The 15,191-nt window shown below is 42.9% G+C and overlaps 1 protein-coding gene across 13 annotated transcripts in view; it reads right to left on the bottom strand.

The window, feature by feature from the left end:
- The window catches only part of NAE1 (NEDD8 activating enzyme E1 subunit 1), a 29,338-nt gene extending 14,381 nt beyond the window's left edge, over positions 1–14,957 (bottom strand). Inside the window, exons 1-10 of one of the 13 annotated variants that reach the window (XM_077983460.1) lie at positions 14,828–14,957; positions 11,987–12,072; positions 10,687–10,790; positions 10,533–10,593; positions 8,857–8,887; positions 7,500–7,571; positions 6,292–6,371; positions 4,027–4,136; positions 1,425–1,534; positions 327–389 (exon numbers count right to left, since the gene is read on the bottom strand). In XM_077983460.1, coding sequence (XP_077839586.1) covers positions 327–389; positions 1,425–1,534; positions 4,027–4,136; positions 6,292–6,371; positions 7,500–7,571; positions 8,857–8,887; positions 10,533–10,593; positions 10,687–10,790; positions 11,987–12,021 — 666 coding nt within the window. In that variant the 5' untranslated portion in view covers positions 12,022–12,072; positions 14,828–14,957. 13 annotated transcript variants of the gene reach the window in all.
- Between the last annotated feature and the right edge of the window lie 234 nt (positions 14,958–15,191).

Here is a 15,191-nt window from a genome sequence, read left to right on the forward strand (position 1 = left end):
CCCCCATTCTCTACCTAAGATTTCATCAACAAATATATTTCTCTGTGAAATCAGAGGCTCACTTGATAGAAAACAGACACTGTGACCATTTATCTACATTCTTTCCCCCTGCCAGTTTCATAATGACATTCATCAAATTTCATTTTGTTAATTAAAATTATCAGGATCAAAAGATGAACTGCTGGATTTAAATTTAAAAGCATCCATTTGCCCTACCATACAAGCCCATAAGGAAAAAAATTAATCTCCCATTCCCCATCAAGGAAATCCTTTATAAGAAACTGAAAATACAGTTGCATATGAAATTTTTTTTTAAAAGGACATACTTCACTATACCACTGTGCTAAATATTTAGCTATGATCACAATCCATGGAGTATGGCTGTGGTCCTAAAAATGAGAGACAAATAAAAGAAAATATTGGTATTATTAATTCTTCACTGTACCATCTCGTTTTCAACAAATTCAACAATATTTATGATCTCCTAATATATGCAGAGTAATGAATAGAGGAAAATGAACTGAGTTAATAAAAACTGCTTTACAAATTCTTCTAGAGGTAGATACCTAGTATGTCACGTATATACTATGATTGTCCCCCTTATACCAGCAAAACAGTCTCAGAGACTGCCACCCAAAGACACAGCTCAAATCTCAATTTCAGACACCAATCCTAAAGAAAGGAGGATCTTTTCTGTTTTCTGATGAACCAAATAAACAACTGCATGTTAATTAATATGGAAGTAGGCAAAAATACATATACTCTTTAAATTATATTTTTATGTCATTATTTCTATTTGTTTAGAAAAAGGCCATAAAGAGGACTTCTTGGAATTTTTTTGTTTCTGTTTTCTGTTTGAAAATTTTTTATTTTCAATTTTTGTGGATACTTAGGTATATATATTTATGGGGTACATGCTTTGATACAGGTATGCAATGTGAAGCACATCATGGAGAGGGGTATCTGTATAGCATTTATCCCCTCAAGCGTTTATCCTTTATGTTACAAATAATCCAATTAAACTCTTAATTATTTTAAAACGTATAACTAAGTTGTCATTATTAACTATAGTCACCTTGTTGTGCTTTCAAGGAGTAAATCTTATTCATTCTTTCCAATTATTTTTTTGGTACCCATTAACCATCCCCATCTCCCCACCTGGAATAGGTTAATGTCTAATTTCTTGACCTGGGTAGTGATTACACAGATGTTCAGTATACATACTTTTCTTCAACAAAAAATTTTAATTTTGGAGAAAAATTAATATGTTGAAAACAAGGTAAAATATTGTTATTGGGTAATCTGGATGACAGGAATATGGAGGTTTATAGGATTTTCCCACTTTGGTGTAATTCAAAAACCTTAGGTTAAAAAAAAAATGTTTTAGGTCTATCTGTAAATGTAAGGTCACACACACTACCAACCTTTTTTTCCATATGATCCAAATCATAGGACTGAAAATGTTCTCTCAGTTCAGGAAATGGCTTATCTAGTCGTAGATCCTCTAATGCATTATCTGGATGAGATTCTATTACTGTGAAACAAAGAATTCAAAAGGATAAATTTAATACTTAAAAAAAAAAAGAGAGATAGGATCTTGCTGTATTACCCAGGCTAAAGTGCAGTGGCACAACCATAGCTCACTGCTGAAACTCCTGGGCTGAAGGGATCCTCCCACCTCAGCCTCCTGAGAAGGTGGGACTACAGTCTCGTGTCACTGTGCCCAACTAATTTTTTAATTTTTTTGTACAGATGGGGTCTCACTATGTCACCCAGGCTAGTCTCAAACTCCTGGATTCAAGGGCTCCTCCTGTCTCGGCCTTCCAAAGTTCTTGGATTACAGGTGTGAGCCACTGTGCCCAGCTCAAAAGATAAACTTAATTATTTGGCAATACTGATGACAATACACTGAATTATAGAAACTTACGAAATCTTTAATTTTTAAATGGGTACAGGGCCCACAGGTTTTTTCACTGTTTTATTAAGGTACGATTTACACATAGTAAAATGCACAAATCTTAAGTCAACTATAAAGTTTTAGTAAAAGTAAAACAAGATTCCTTTAGAACAGAATTTGTTCTAACTGGAAAAGCTCAAAATTGACAAAACCTATGTACAGATAGCAACTAACAACCTATCCTCCCTCCTCTTGTGGTCTTTAATAGACAGCATCACCATCTACCTAGACTCTTCCCCAGAAACCTGATGGTCATCCTTCACTTCTTGCTTCCTTGGCCCCAATATCAGTAACTCCCCACTTCCTAATCTCACTCTGTACACTGCTGTCCACATGAGAGAGTACAGGAGAGTGTATAATTTCAGTGAGTGCTTAGAGGTAGGCCCAGTTTTGTCACTTGCTAACTATGTGACCTTAGGCAAAAAATTTAATCTCTCATTGCCTCAGCATCTTCTATAAAAAGCAGATATTAAAGTTCTATAGGCTGTATATCTCTCCTATCCAAAATGCTTGGGACCGTAAGTGTTTTGGATTTTGCTGAGATTTTGGTATATTTGCAAATACATACTAGATGAGCTCTCTAACCCAAAAATCTGAAGAAATGTTCCAATGAGTGTTTTCTTTGAATATCATATCAGTGCTCAAAAAGTTTTGCATTTTGGAGCATTTCTGATTTTGGATTTTTGGATTAATGATGCTCAATCTGTACCTTATAAAGGTTTTGGAAAGAGTAAATGAAATAATTCTTATAAAGGCAGGCACATAACTAGCAATGCCAAACCTTTATTATTATTCACCCCCTCTTCTTCTCTTCCCTAAACTGGAAAAAAGAACACACTGCCTCTTACTTAGGCCACTGGAAATTTCTAACAGCAATCCCTGCCTCCAATCTTTGCCCCTTTAAATCCATTTACTTTCTACTCAACTTCAGAGTGACCCATTTAAAATAAAATGTTTACCCGGTCACTCTCCCACTTTCCACTCTTTTGTCCCCTCCCATCAGTTGACACCACTTTCAACTCTTAAATGGCTTACCACCAGCAGCCAGAGCTTATCCTGACAAGCACTCCCTAACTGCCCACACAGATATTACTCCTCAGTGACACTACCAATACCAATGGCTATCATCACATTAACAGAGTGCTTGGCTCATAGTAAAAATGCTTTCTTGAGTAAATAAAGAGCATTGTATGAATACTGGATGAAAATTTTATGATGATTAAAATTTTATAAGTAAAGGGCTTATATCAACCCTCAGCTGATGGAGGTCTGCCTATAAACGACTTTGGTCTCCTACAACAGTTTCCTTGGGAACAGTAGTTATGTAAATGTCTTTGTCGTGTGAAATTGCACCTGAATTGAGAGAACCTAAAGCCTGCATGAGGATGAAATAAAAGATGGGAGGGGCATGGTGCAGTGGCTCACACCTGTAATAACAGTACTTTGGGAGGCCAAGGCGGGTGGATCACCTGAGGTCAGGAGTTCTCGATCAGCCTGGCCAACATGGTGAAACCCTGTCTCTACTAAAAATGCAAAAAATTAGCTGGGCATGGTGGCGGGCGCCTGTAATCCCAGTTGGGAGGCTGAGGCAGGAGAATCAGTTGAACCCGGGAGGTGGAGGTTGCAGTAAGCCAAGATTGTGCCATTGTACTCCAGTCTGGGCAACAAGAGCGAAACTCTGTCTTAAAAAAAAAAAAAAAAAAAAGACGGGAGAGGGGAAAGGTGGTGTAACTTCATGGGTCAGAGTGACCCACATTCCTTAGCTCTCCACAGCCATACATGCCTGATGTGGGTTGGGGGCAAAAGAAGCTGGGTACTTGCATAGTTGCTGGATCTCCTAATAAGATGAAGAAGCTGTACCTGTTATATGTCCTGCTTTGTATCCTTCTATAATGCTACATAAAGAGTAGATTGCAGCCTATTGAATCTGATTGCCACTTTGAATCTGCAACTAGAGATGTGCTGCTACAAATTTACTTCGTAATTTAAAATTGACTTTCTAAATTGTCAAGTTTCTAAAATTATAGCTAAAGCAACCAATAGTAAGCCCATATGCTCAACAATTTTACCTGGATGTTCTTTTATAATGATCCTCATATAACCAACTAGTCCATATGTCCTACAGATCAAAAGAGGAATCTGGGAATTCCAGAGGACATCTGCTAAGCGTAGTAAAGTGCTGTTAAAAAAAAAAAAAAAAAAGGCAAAATATGAACATAAGCAAATGGAAATATGCCAAACATGGGAACATGCAAAACATGAAAATGTCTTAAAATAAAGCAACTTTCTTACTAAATAATAAATGCAAAGGTACATAACTGCGTTTACATAAGCAGGTCAAGAATACACTGAAAAGCAAGCATTTCCATAGGTTGCAGTCTCAATGAAAGAAAGTACATCTTTTGGACAAGAGGGATGTGAAACCTTAGTCTGCCATATTAAGGAGAAACGTTAAAGAAAGATAATTCTAAACATTTCCATGACAGAGAAAAAATATAAAACCCACAAATACACCCCCAACAATTCCAATAACCAATTCTCTCTTTTTTTTTTTTTTTTTTTTAAAGATAGGGTCTCACTCTGTTGCCCAGGCTGGAGTGCAGTGGCATGATCATGGCTCACTACAGCCTTGACCTCCCGAGCTCAAGTGATTATCCCATCCCAGCCTTCTGAGTAGCTGGGACCACAGCATGCACACCATCTGGCTAAATTTTGTATTTTTTGTAGACACAAGGTTTTGCCATGTTGCCCAGGCTGGTCTTAAACTCCTGCGCTCAAGTGATCCGAACCTGTCTCAGCCTCCCAAACTGCTGGAATTACAGGCATGAGTCACTGCACCCAGCCTTCAATAATCAATTCTAACTAGTTTTTAATCACTAAAACAAAACAAAAAAACAAAACAAAACAAAACAAAAAAAAAAAAAGTTCAGTTTAATTGCTCTAAATATATTCCAAAAGTTTCACATCTAAGACTGGGCTTGGTGGCTCCACGCCTGTAATCCCAGGACTTTGGGAGGCTGAGGCGGGCAGATCACTTGAGGCCAGGAGTTTGAGATCAGCCTGGCCAACATGGTGAAACCTCGTCTCTACTAAAAATACAAAAATTAGCTGGGCATGGTAGCACTTGCCTATAATCCCAGCTATTTGGGAGACTGAGGCACAAGAATGTGCTAAGATTGAGCTAAGATTGTGCCACTGCACTCCAGCCTGAGCAACCGAGCAAGACTCTGTCTAAAGAATAATAATAAAAAAAAAAGTTTCAGTATTTTTATCTTCCCATCTTTTCAATGTTGGAAGATTTCTAAGAATTTTTTTTAAATTTATTTTATTTATTTATTTATTTTTGAGACAGAGTCTCACTCTGTCACCAGGACTGGAGTGCAGTGGCATGATCTTGGCTCACTGCAAGCTCCGCCTCCCTGATTCAAGTGATTCTCCTGCCTCAGCTTCCCAAGTAGCTGGGACTACAGGCGTGCGCCACCACGCCCAGCTAATTTTTGTATTTTTAGTAGAGATGGGGTTTCACCATGTTGGCCAGGATGGTCTCGATCTCTTGACCTCATGATCTGCCCGCCTTGGCCTCCCAATTAAATTTACTTTTTTTGAGACCAGGTCTCACTTCGTCACCTAGGCTGAGTAGAGTGGCATGATCATGGCTTACTGCAGCCTCGACTCCCCAGGCTCCAGCAATCCTCCCATCTCAGCCTCCAGAGTAGCTGGGACCACAGACATGCGCCACCACTCCCAGCTAATTTTTGTATTTTTTGTTGAGATGGGGTTTTGCCATGTTGCCCAGGCTAGTCTCAAATTCCTGAGCTCAAGCAATCCACCCTCCTCAGCCTCCCAAAGTGTTGGGATTACAGGTGTGAGCCACCATGCCTGGTCAAGAGTTTCAAATTTATGGCTGGGCACAGTGGCTCACGCCTATAATCCCAGCACTTTAGGAGGCCGAGGCGGGCAGATCATGAGGTCAGGAGATCGAGAACATCCTGGCTAACACAATGAAACCCTGTCTCTAATAAAAATACAAAAAAGTAGACAGGAGTGGTGGCAGGCGCCTGTAGTCCCAGCTACTCAGGAGGCTGAGGCAGGAGAATGGTGTGAACTCGGGAGGCGGAGCTTGCAGTGAGCCAAGATCATGCCACTGTACTCCAGCCTGGACGACAGAGTGAGACTCCATCTCAAAAAAAAAAAAAAAAAAAAAGTTTCACATTTAAAGTTTCTGTAGAATTTAAGAATTTTAAAAACCGTATCATCATAGACTGTGCAAAGAAAATAAAACAATGCAAATCTAATAAGATTAAAATAAAAACATATTAACAAAAAAAATTTACCTTTCAGGAAGCTGAGTTGCAACCACAACAGTAAACCTACAGAAAAATGAAGGATCGTTGTCTAGAAGGTTTTCTGGACTCTAAATAGGGCAGCAAAGAAAAAAAAAATTTACGATCATATTAAACATGGCAGAGACAGTTAAGCTATTTTACAACAAATGAGGCAACAAACCCAATTCAACTAATCATAAAAGACACAAAGATTCAAAATTCTGGCCAAGCGCGGTGGCTCACGCCTGTAATCCCAGCACTTTGGGAGGCCGAGAAGGGCAGATCATGAGGTCAGGAGATGGAGACCATCCTGGCTAACCCAGTGAAACTCATATCTACTAAAAATACAAAAAATTAGCCAGGAGTGGTGGCTGGCGCCTATAGTCCCAGCTACTTGGGAGGCTGAGGCAAAAGAATGGCATGAACCCAGGAGGCGGAGCTTGCAGTAAGTCGAGATCGCGGCACTGCACTCCAGCCTGGGCGACAGAGCGAGATTCCGTCTCAAAAAAAAAAAAAAAAAAAAAACGATTCGGCCGGGCGCGGTGGCTCAAGCCTGTAATCCCAGCACTTTGGGAGGCCGAGACGGGCGGATCACAAGGTCAGGAGATCGAGACCATCCTGGCTAACACAGTGAAACCCTGTCTCTACTAAAAAATGCAAAAAAACTAGCCGGGCGAGTTGGCGGGCGCCTGTAGTCCCAGCTACTCGGGAGGCTGAGGTAAGAGAATGGCGTAAACCCGGGAGGCGGAGCTTGCAGTGAGCTGAGATCAGGCCACTGCACTCCAGCCTGGGCGACAGAGTGAGACTCCGTCTCAAAAAAAAAAAGAAAAGATTCAGGCCGGGCGCGGTGGCTCAAGCCTGTAATCCCAGCACTTTGGGAGGCCGAGGCGGGCGGATCACAAGGTCAGGAGATCGAGACCACAGTGAAACCCCGTCTCTACTAAAAATACAAAAAATTAGCCAGGCGCGGTGGCGGGCACCTGTAGTCCCAGCTACTCAGGAGGCTGAGGCAGGAGAATGGTGTGAACCCAGGAGGCGGAGCTTGCAGTGAGCCGAGATCGCGCCACTGCACTCCAGCCTGGGCAACAGCGTGAGACTCCGTCTCAAAAAAAAAAAAAAAAAAAAAGAAAAGATTCAAAATTCTAAATTTCTAGGGCTTTTAATTATTTAAAAAATTGTATTTCAGCACAGACATAACAATGTGTGTACATATATACCTCTTCCACAAAACTTCCAGAGACATCGCTATTTAATTCTTGTAAGAATTCCATGGCAGCTTCAGCTCGGTTCTTTTTAAAAACAAAGCATTTAACTTGAATTAGAAAAAACTTGGTCACAATATAATCCCCCAATTTATGGAACAGGCAAATATACTGTAAAACTATCCAAATTTCATGCATAAGTATGACAACTCTGTTTCCCTTCTTTTTTCTTTTTAGAGACAGGCTTTTGTTCTGTTGTCCAGTTTGAAGCATAGTGGCCTGATCATAGCTCACTGCAGCCTTGAACTCCTAGGCTTAAGCAACCCTCCTGCCTCAGCCTCCCAAGTAGGTGGGACTACAGGCATGTGCTACCATGACCAGCTAATTTTTTTTTTTTTTTTGATATTTTGTAGAGACAGGGTCTTGACATGTTGTTGCCCAGGCTGGTCTTGAACTCCTGGCCTCAAGCAATCCTCCTGCCTTGACCTCCCAAAGTGCTGAGATTACAGGCGTGAGCCACTGCTCCCAGCCAATTCTGCTTCCCCTAGTGTTTAAGACTCAACAGAATATTACTTAAAACAAAGCAAAACCATCATCATCCAGAGTTCTCAAATGACATTATCTGTACTCTACTTTTTTGATTAGGCAAATGACCAAAAAACTCTGGGTAGCAGGCAGGGATATCCTGGATCAAGTTCTGACTCACTCTAATCCCCCACATCTATAATCCTGTACAAGAGTGGTTAATCACTAAGCTAACGGTCATTTCACTAAGTTGCCTATTATGGTTTGGTAAGATTTTTTTAGGCCGGGCATGGTGGCTCACGCTTGTAATCCCAGCACTTTGGGAGGCTGAAGCAGGCGGATCACGAGGTCAGGAGATCAAAACAATCCTGGCTAACACGGTGAAACCCCGTCTCTACTAAAAATACAAAAAATTAGCCAGGCATGTTGGTGGGCGCCTGTAGTCCCAGCTACTCAGGAGACTAAGGCAGGAGAATGGCGTGAATCCGGGAGGCAGAGCTTGCAGTGAGCCGAGATTGCGCCACTGCACTCCAGCCTGGGTGACTGACAGAGCAAGACTCCGTCTCAAAAAAAAAAAAAAAAAAATTTGTTAACCAGAATCCATCCTCTGAATATTAACATTACTCAAGATTTAGCTTTAATACAGGATACAACGTATAAACACAGACAGTACTTCTAAGTTTTTAAACTACCAAACATATGAAGATTTACAAGATGAGAAAAATTAGTTAACTTTTTTTTCAGAGAAATAATACACATTTTTAAAGTAAAAGCTTTTCAAGCAATCAAAACATAGTGGCATCGTTAGATGCTCACATGCAACTATATTCTCTAACAAATTGTTTACCTTGCCAATACTGCTTCTTTGAAGGAAGAAACTAAAGTGAACAAAACAAAGGAAAAAAAAGTAAAGTTTACTGACTATAAAGGAAAAGTTGTTATTGTAATAGCATGTATATTTCATTCATAGTATAAAACAAACTATATTGTGATTACAGATTATAATAGCCTTCCTGGTGGAAGAAAATCAGATGAAACTTATAAAGAAAGATAGGCTAATAAATTAATGTTTCTTTCCCAAAGTGTGTACCACAGAATGTGAATTTCACAAGATCCTCTGAGAGAAAAGGGTTCCTTGGCTAAAAAACGTTTGGGAAACACTGGCGGGTGCAGTAGCTCATGCCTGTAATCCCAGCACTTTGGGAGGCCGAGGCGGGCAGATCATGAAGTCAGGAGATCGAGACCATCCTGGCTAACACGGTGAAACCCCGTCTCTATTAAAAATAGAAAACATTAGCTGGGCGTGGTGGCGGGCGCCTGTAGTCCCGGCTACTCAGAAGGCTGAGGCAGGAGAATGGTGTGAACCCAGGAGGCGGAGCTTGCAGTGAGCCAAGATCGCACCACTGCACTCCAGCCTGAGTGACAGAGCAAGGCTCCGTCTCCAAAAAAAAAAAAAAAAACAGTTTGAGAAACACCATATACTATATTTCCTTCTTGGAAATTCATAATACACACAATACATGTGATACTAAAATCTTATGGTAAAGAAATTTTAACTTCATTTGATCCATTTCCCAAACTAATTTGACCGTGGAACCCATTGGCCCATTGAACAGCTCTTAACGTTCCCTAGAACCAGTGTTCCATAGACCACTCTCGGTGTATTGAACCATTTGTTTTTGCACGTAACTGTAACAGACTTGTTCAGACTTCCTCCCACACATACCCTTGATGTGTCTCAAGGCCCAGATATGAGGCTGCTGATCAGAGTCAGGATGCCACTTTTTGGTATAAGCTCACTGGCTCCATAAGGAGAAACCTTATTTTTATCATATTCTACTCTAACCAACCAAGTAAGCAAAGATAACAAGACTTCTTTGTATATATCAATAAAAAAGCTGTGCTGTGCCTAGCAGAAACTGGCACTACCATCCAAAGAAAAGGCATCAAAACTAAATATGAACTAATTGCTGGTTTTCCTTATATTTACTCACTGTTGTTGTTACTGACAAATACAATGCGAGATACCAGACTTCAAGTCCCTGAAAAGGTGAGCTTTAAATCCAAATTTGGGCATGCTCTGAAAGTCTAAATATAATCTTTAAAGAATACACAGGCCATCTTTAAAACAGCATTTTTGTAGACACAGTGTAAAGAGAGACACACCTAGACTAAGCCTAGAAGACATCACAAACAACAGGTATTATTGTTAATCATATGCTAACACCTATGAATCAATGCAAGAGCTTAGGAAGTGCCCATATTCCATGAATAAAGGAATAATGACTACTCCTTTATATTAATAACAATAAAGACAGTAATGATGGGTACCATTTATTAATGCCCTATTTGCCAGATGCTATACTAGCACTTTACATATATTATCTCACTTCCTCCTCACCATAATCCCAAACATAAGGATGATTTCCACTGAAAGTTGAGTCACCCTGACTGAAGAGGTGAAGCTAAGATTCAGGCCTTGCCTTCCTTAACATGTATATATTTGAAAAGAATAGAACATACTTGTTTCCAGCATCTTCTCCGCTGACCTGATTTCCATCAATAATTGTAAACGAACCAATACCTGACAGCCAAAACAGAGTCAGTCAGGAATATATAGTTCTAGGTCATAATCTTAAAGAAGTATATTTAGAACACAACCACAAAACTGCATTACCTGGTAGTACCAAGTTTTTAAGAATTTCAGTTCCTGTGGCCGTTGCATTTATTAGGCAAACATGAGCAGATTCTAAAGCCTCTTGCCCATGATCACCCCACAACCTATAAAACAGACACAAATTTGACGTTTTTAAAACTTCCATGAAAATACAGCTTTATTTGAATGGTGATCTTTAAACTGTCTTTGCATAGACTGATGTGATAACCACCGAAAACAGGTAAGACAGGAACAGATATTACTATAGTGATTATACAGTAATCTAGAACTCAGGTTGATGCCTTGAATGGTTAGGGGGAAAGAGGGAGAGGGTCAAATCAGAAACAGAAACTTGGTCTTCCAGCTCCTTATCAGCCTGGGCACAAGAGTGACACTGTGTCTCAAAACAAACAAACAAACAAACAAACATTTAAAAAGTGTCTTTGGACTTAAAACCTCATCTGTTTTCTATTTCATTTATTCTTTTTTTTTTTTTTTTTGAGATAGAGTCTTGCTCTGTCACCCAGGGTGGAGTATAGTGGTGTGAGCTCAGCTCACTTGGCCTCCCAAAGTGCTGGGATTATGGGTATGAGCCACCATGCCCAGCCCTATTTCATTTATTCTTAAATTATGTTAGATGCGCCAGGCACAGTGGCTCACGCCTGTAATCCCAGCATTTTGGGAGCCAAGGCGGGCAGATCACAAGGTCAGGAGATCGAGAGACCATCCTGACTTAACATGGTGAAACCCCATCTCTACTAAAAAATAGAAAAAATTAGCCAGACGTGATGGCAGGAACCTGTAGTCCCAGCTACTCGGGAGGCTGAGGCAGGAGAATGGTGTGAACCCGGGGGGTGGAGCTTGCAGTGAGCCGAGATCGCGCCACTGCACTCCAGCCCCGGCAACAGAGCAAGACTCCATCTCAAAAAAAAAAAAAAAAAATTTTGTTAGATGCATTTAAGATCTCGATACAGGGCTTATTACTGTGACTTCTGCAAAAGCTTTACCAAGAAAACTGAATTACCATCTGAAAAGCCTCACATCAACTTCTACAGGAGTGCTTTAAAGTATATTACCCAGTGTACATTCTAATAGAATGATTAATGTGCCTTCCCTGTTACCTGATCTAAAGCAGATTACCCCTTGTTATGTAGCCAGTATGTCCTCCAGAGCGTATGTCAAGCAACTGTGTTTTCTGTTTGTTTGTTTTTGATACAGGGTCTTACTATGTTGTCCAGACTGGTCTTGAACTCCTGGGTTCAAGCATTCCTCTCGCCTCAGCCTCTAGAGTTGCTGGGACTACAGGCACAAGCTACTGCACCTGGCTTCATTTGTTTTTGTTTGCTGAGCATCCATCTTTCCACTTCGTAAGGGCCCAGACAGCTGTCAAATGTATGGAGGAATCGTCTAGAAGAACCAGATGGACTGTAAATGCCTGTTTTCTCCATCAAAGTATGGCATGTAGAAGACACCTGAGATACATGGTTGACAGATGCTTGGATCATTGGAGAGTAAATTTAAGAATACTGGTGCATCTTGGCCGGGCGCGGTGGCTCGCACCTGTAATCTCAGCACTTTGGGAGGCCGAGGCAGGCAGATCACCTGAGGTCAGGAGTTTGAGACCAGGCTGGCCTACTAAATATACAAAAATTAGACAGGCGCAGTGGCGCGCACCTGTAATCCCAGCTACTCGGGAGGCTGAGGCATGAGAATCACATGAACGCAGGAGGCAGAGATTGCAGTGAGCCAAGACCACACCACTGCACTCCAGCCTGCGCAACAGAGTGAGACTCCATTTCAAGAAAAAAAATACTGGTGCATCTCAAGCAGGGTGAGACAGTGTGTGTCTGTAATCCCAGCTGCTTGGGAGACTGATGCAGGAGGATCACTCCAGCCCATGAGATCAAGGCTGTGGTGTGCCAATAATCAGACCTGCGAACAGCCACTGCACTCCAGCCTGGGTAACATACTGAGACCCACCTCAAAAATAAAACAAAAAGGATACTGAGGCCAGGCGCTGTGGCTCATGCCTGTAATCCTAGCACTTTGAGAGGCTGAGGCAGGAGGATCACTTGAGTGCAGGGGTTCGAGACCAGCCTGGGCAAACCCCCATCTCTAAAAAAGTTAGCCAAGCATGGTGGCACATGCCTGTAGTCCCAGCTACTGAAGAGGCTGAGGCAGGAGGATCGTTGGAGCCCAGGAAATTGAGGCTGCAGTGAACAGTGTTCCTGCCACTGCACTCTAGCCATTGTACTCTAGCCTGGGTCAAAGAGTGAGACCTTGCCCCTGGAGAAAAAAAAAAAAAAAGAATCCTAGTGTGTCTCTAAGTAACATGCTTCAAGAAGAGGCCAAGTGAATCAGTCCTCTCTACTATCTTGCTGGCCCAACTATGGTGAAGTCAGGCGGAGCTTATTGACTGCTGGATTTTGCTTCTAACTGCTTCCCTTTGACACTTCAAAACCAGTTCTCACAATGAAAGGTAAAGTTTGGGACTTAAATGGAATGCCCTCAGCAAAAATCCTCTTTTGTTAGAGTTGCTTAGTAACCTCAACTATCTTCTCAGCTCTGTCATGCACAGTTATACCTGCATTAGAAACACAAGAACTCCAAGAATTTACAAGAAAACCTAAGTTGGTTATAAGGACTGTTACCTTGTTTCTTTTCCTAAAAGCCTGGAAGCAGGATGTAACTGAGTACCTCCAAAAAAGCCAGAAGAGCCTGAGTTTACCTCCTGGCTCAAAGATATGGGGAATTCTGGGCAAGTTACCTAACTTCTCCAAGACTCAGTTTCTCCAACTGTAAGGCACAGGAAATGGCTGCTTTCAAGGGTGCTCTCAGAATTAAGTGCCCAAAGCCTCTAATACAGCACTAGGCTAGTGGCGCAAATAGAAGCTCCAGTCCTTGGGGACATATAACTTCTGTTATCTCAGAGGCTCCAGGAAGGAGGAAAGCCAAGCCGCTTTATCTCCACAGCCTCAAGACATAGAAGACGCTCAATAAACAAGGAATGGGGAGTGCAAGGAGAAAAGGCAAGGGTGGGGAAGTACCCAAGGACCCTTCTGATGACTTAGGCCTGCACTGTCCATTAAGGTAGCTGCTAGCCACATGTACTACTGAGCACAAGCAGCGAGGCTAGTGTTAACTGAGATGTGCTGTTAAGTGTAAAATACAGTATTTCTAAGACAGTTTTGGGGGGGCTTTTTTTGACAGAGTCTCGCTCTGTCACCCAGGCTGGAGTGCAGTGGCACGATCTCGGCTCACTGAAACCTACACCTCCTGGATTCAAGCGATTCTCCAGCCTCAGCTTCCAGAGTAACTAGGATTACAGGCGCGCCCCACCACGCCCAGCTAATTTTTGAATTTTTAAATAGAAACAGGGTTTCACCATGTTGCCCAGGCTGGTATCGAACTCCTGACCTCAGGTGATCCGCCTGCCTCGGCCTCCCAAAGTGCTGATTACAGGCATGAGTCACTGTGCCGGTCCTCTAAGGCAGTTTTAAAAAGGAAAATACCCATGACCAGCTTGGGCAAGGTGGCGAAAACCTCGTTTCTACCCAAAAAAAAAAAAAAAAAAAAAAATTTGAAATAAAAATTTAAGTAAAATATCTCAATAACTTTTTATATTGATAGTGTTGAAACAGTAATGTTTTGGACATATTGGATTAAACGGTATTTAAAAATCAATTTCACCTGTTTCATTTTACCTTTAGTGTGGTTACTAGAAAATTTATAATTACATTTGCGGCTCACATGAGACTAGCATTTTATTTCCATTGGACAGCCCCGGCTGAGAACAAAACCTAACCCTCTGTGCCGCCCTCGCGGCCGGGATGGGGTGCGCTCCGGGCCTCCCCATTCGGAAAACGAGGAGCCCGGGCGCAGCGAGGCGGAGCTGGCAGCCGCCTTAGCGACCCGGCTGGCGCTGGGGACCGCGGCCCCCCGAACCGCACACCGCGTGGCGGGGGAAAGGGTCCCAGCCTTCGCGGAGGACCTCTGGCCCAGGGTGGGAGCCCCGGGCGCCGGCTTCCCGCGCCCCGCACAGCCCGGCCCAGCCTGGAAGAAGGCCTGAGGGAGGCCCGACCACGCCGCCCGCGCCCTTAGGCCCGGCCCGGCCGCTGGGAAGCCCGCCGGCCCACCCTCGGCTCGGTGAGCCTCGGCTCACCTCAGCTGCCGGTCGTACTTCTGCTCCTTGAGCAGCTTCCCCGGCTGCGCCATGGCCGCGCCCGCAGCGCGGAGAACAGCGGAGCCCCAGCGGACCGCCGCCACCAGCTCCACAAGCGCGCAGGCGCACTGAGCGCCCCTCAGCCGCTACCGCCCCCTGCGCGCCGCCTGCAGGGGGCGCCTCACTGCACTGCGCACGCGTCGCCGGTACGCCGGGGCGAAGGCGGTCTCGGTACCCGAGGGTCTGGGGCTCTCGAGCCCCGTCGGCCGGAAGAGCAGCCCCGCTAGCTTGCCAGTTCGCCCTCTGTCCGTGCAGTAATTGGGGGAAACTGGGGCCTTGGAATCAGGCATACTTGTATTTTGAC

This window comes from Macaca mulatta, chromosome 20 (assembly GCF_049350105.2).
Source record: "Macaca mulatta isolate MMU2019108-1 chromosome 20, T2T-MMU8v2.0, whole genome shotgun sequence".
NCBI classification, from domain to species: Eukaryota; Metazoa; Chordata; class Mammalia; order Primates; family Cercopithecidae; genus Macaca; species Macaca mulatta.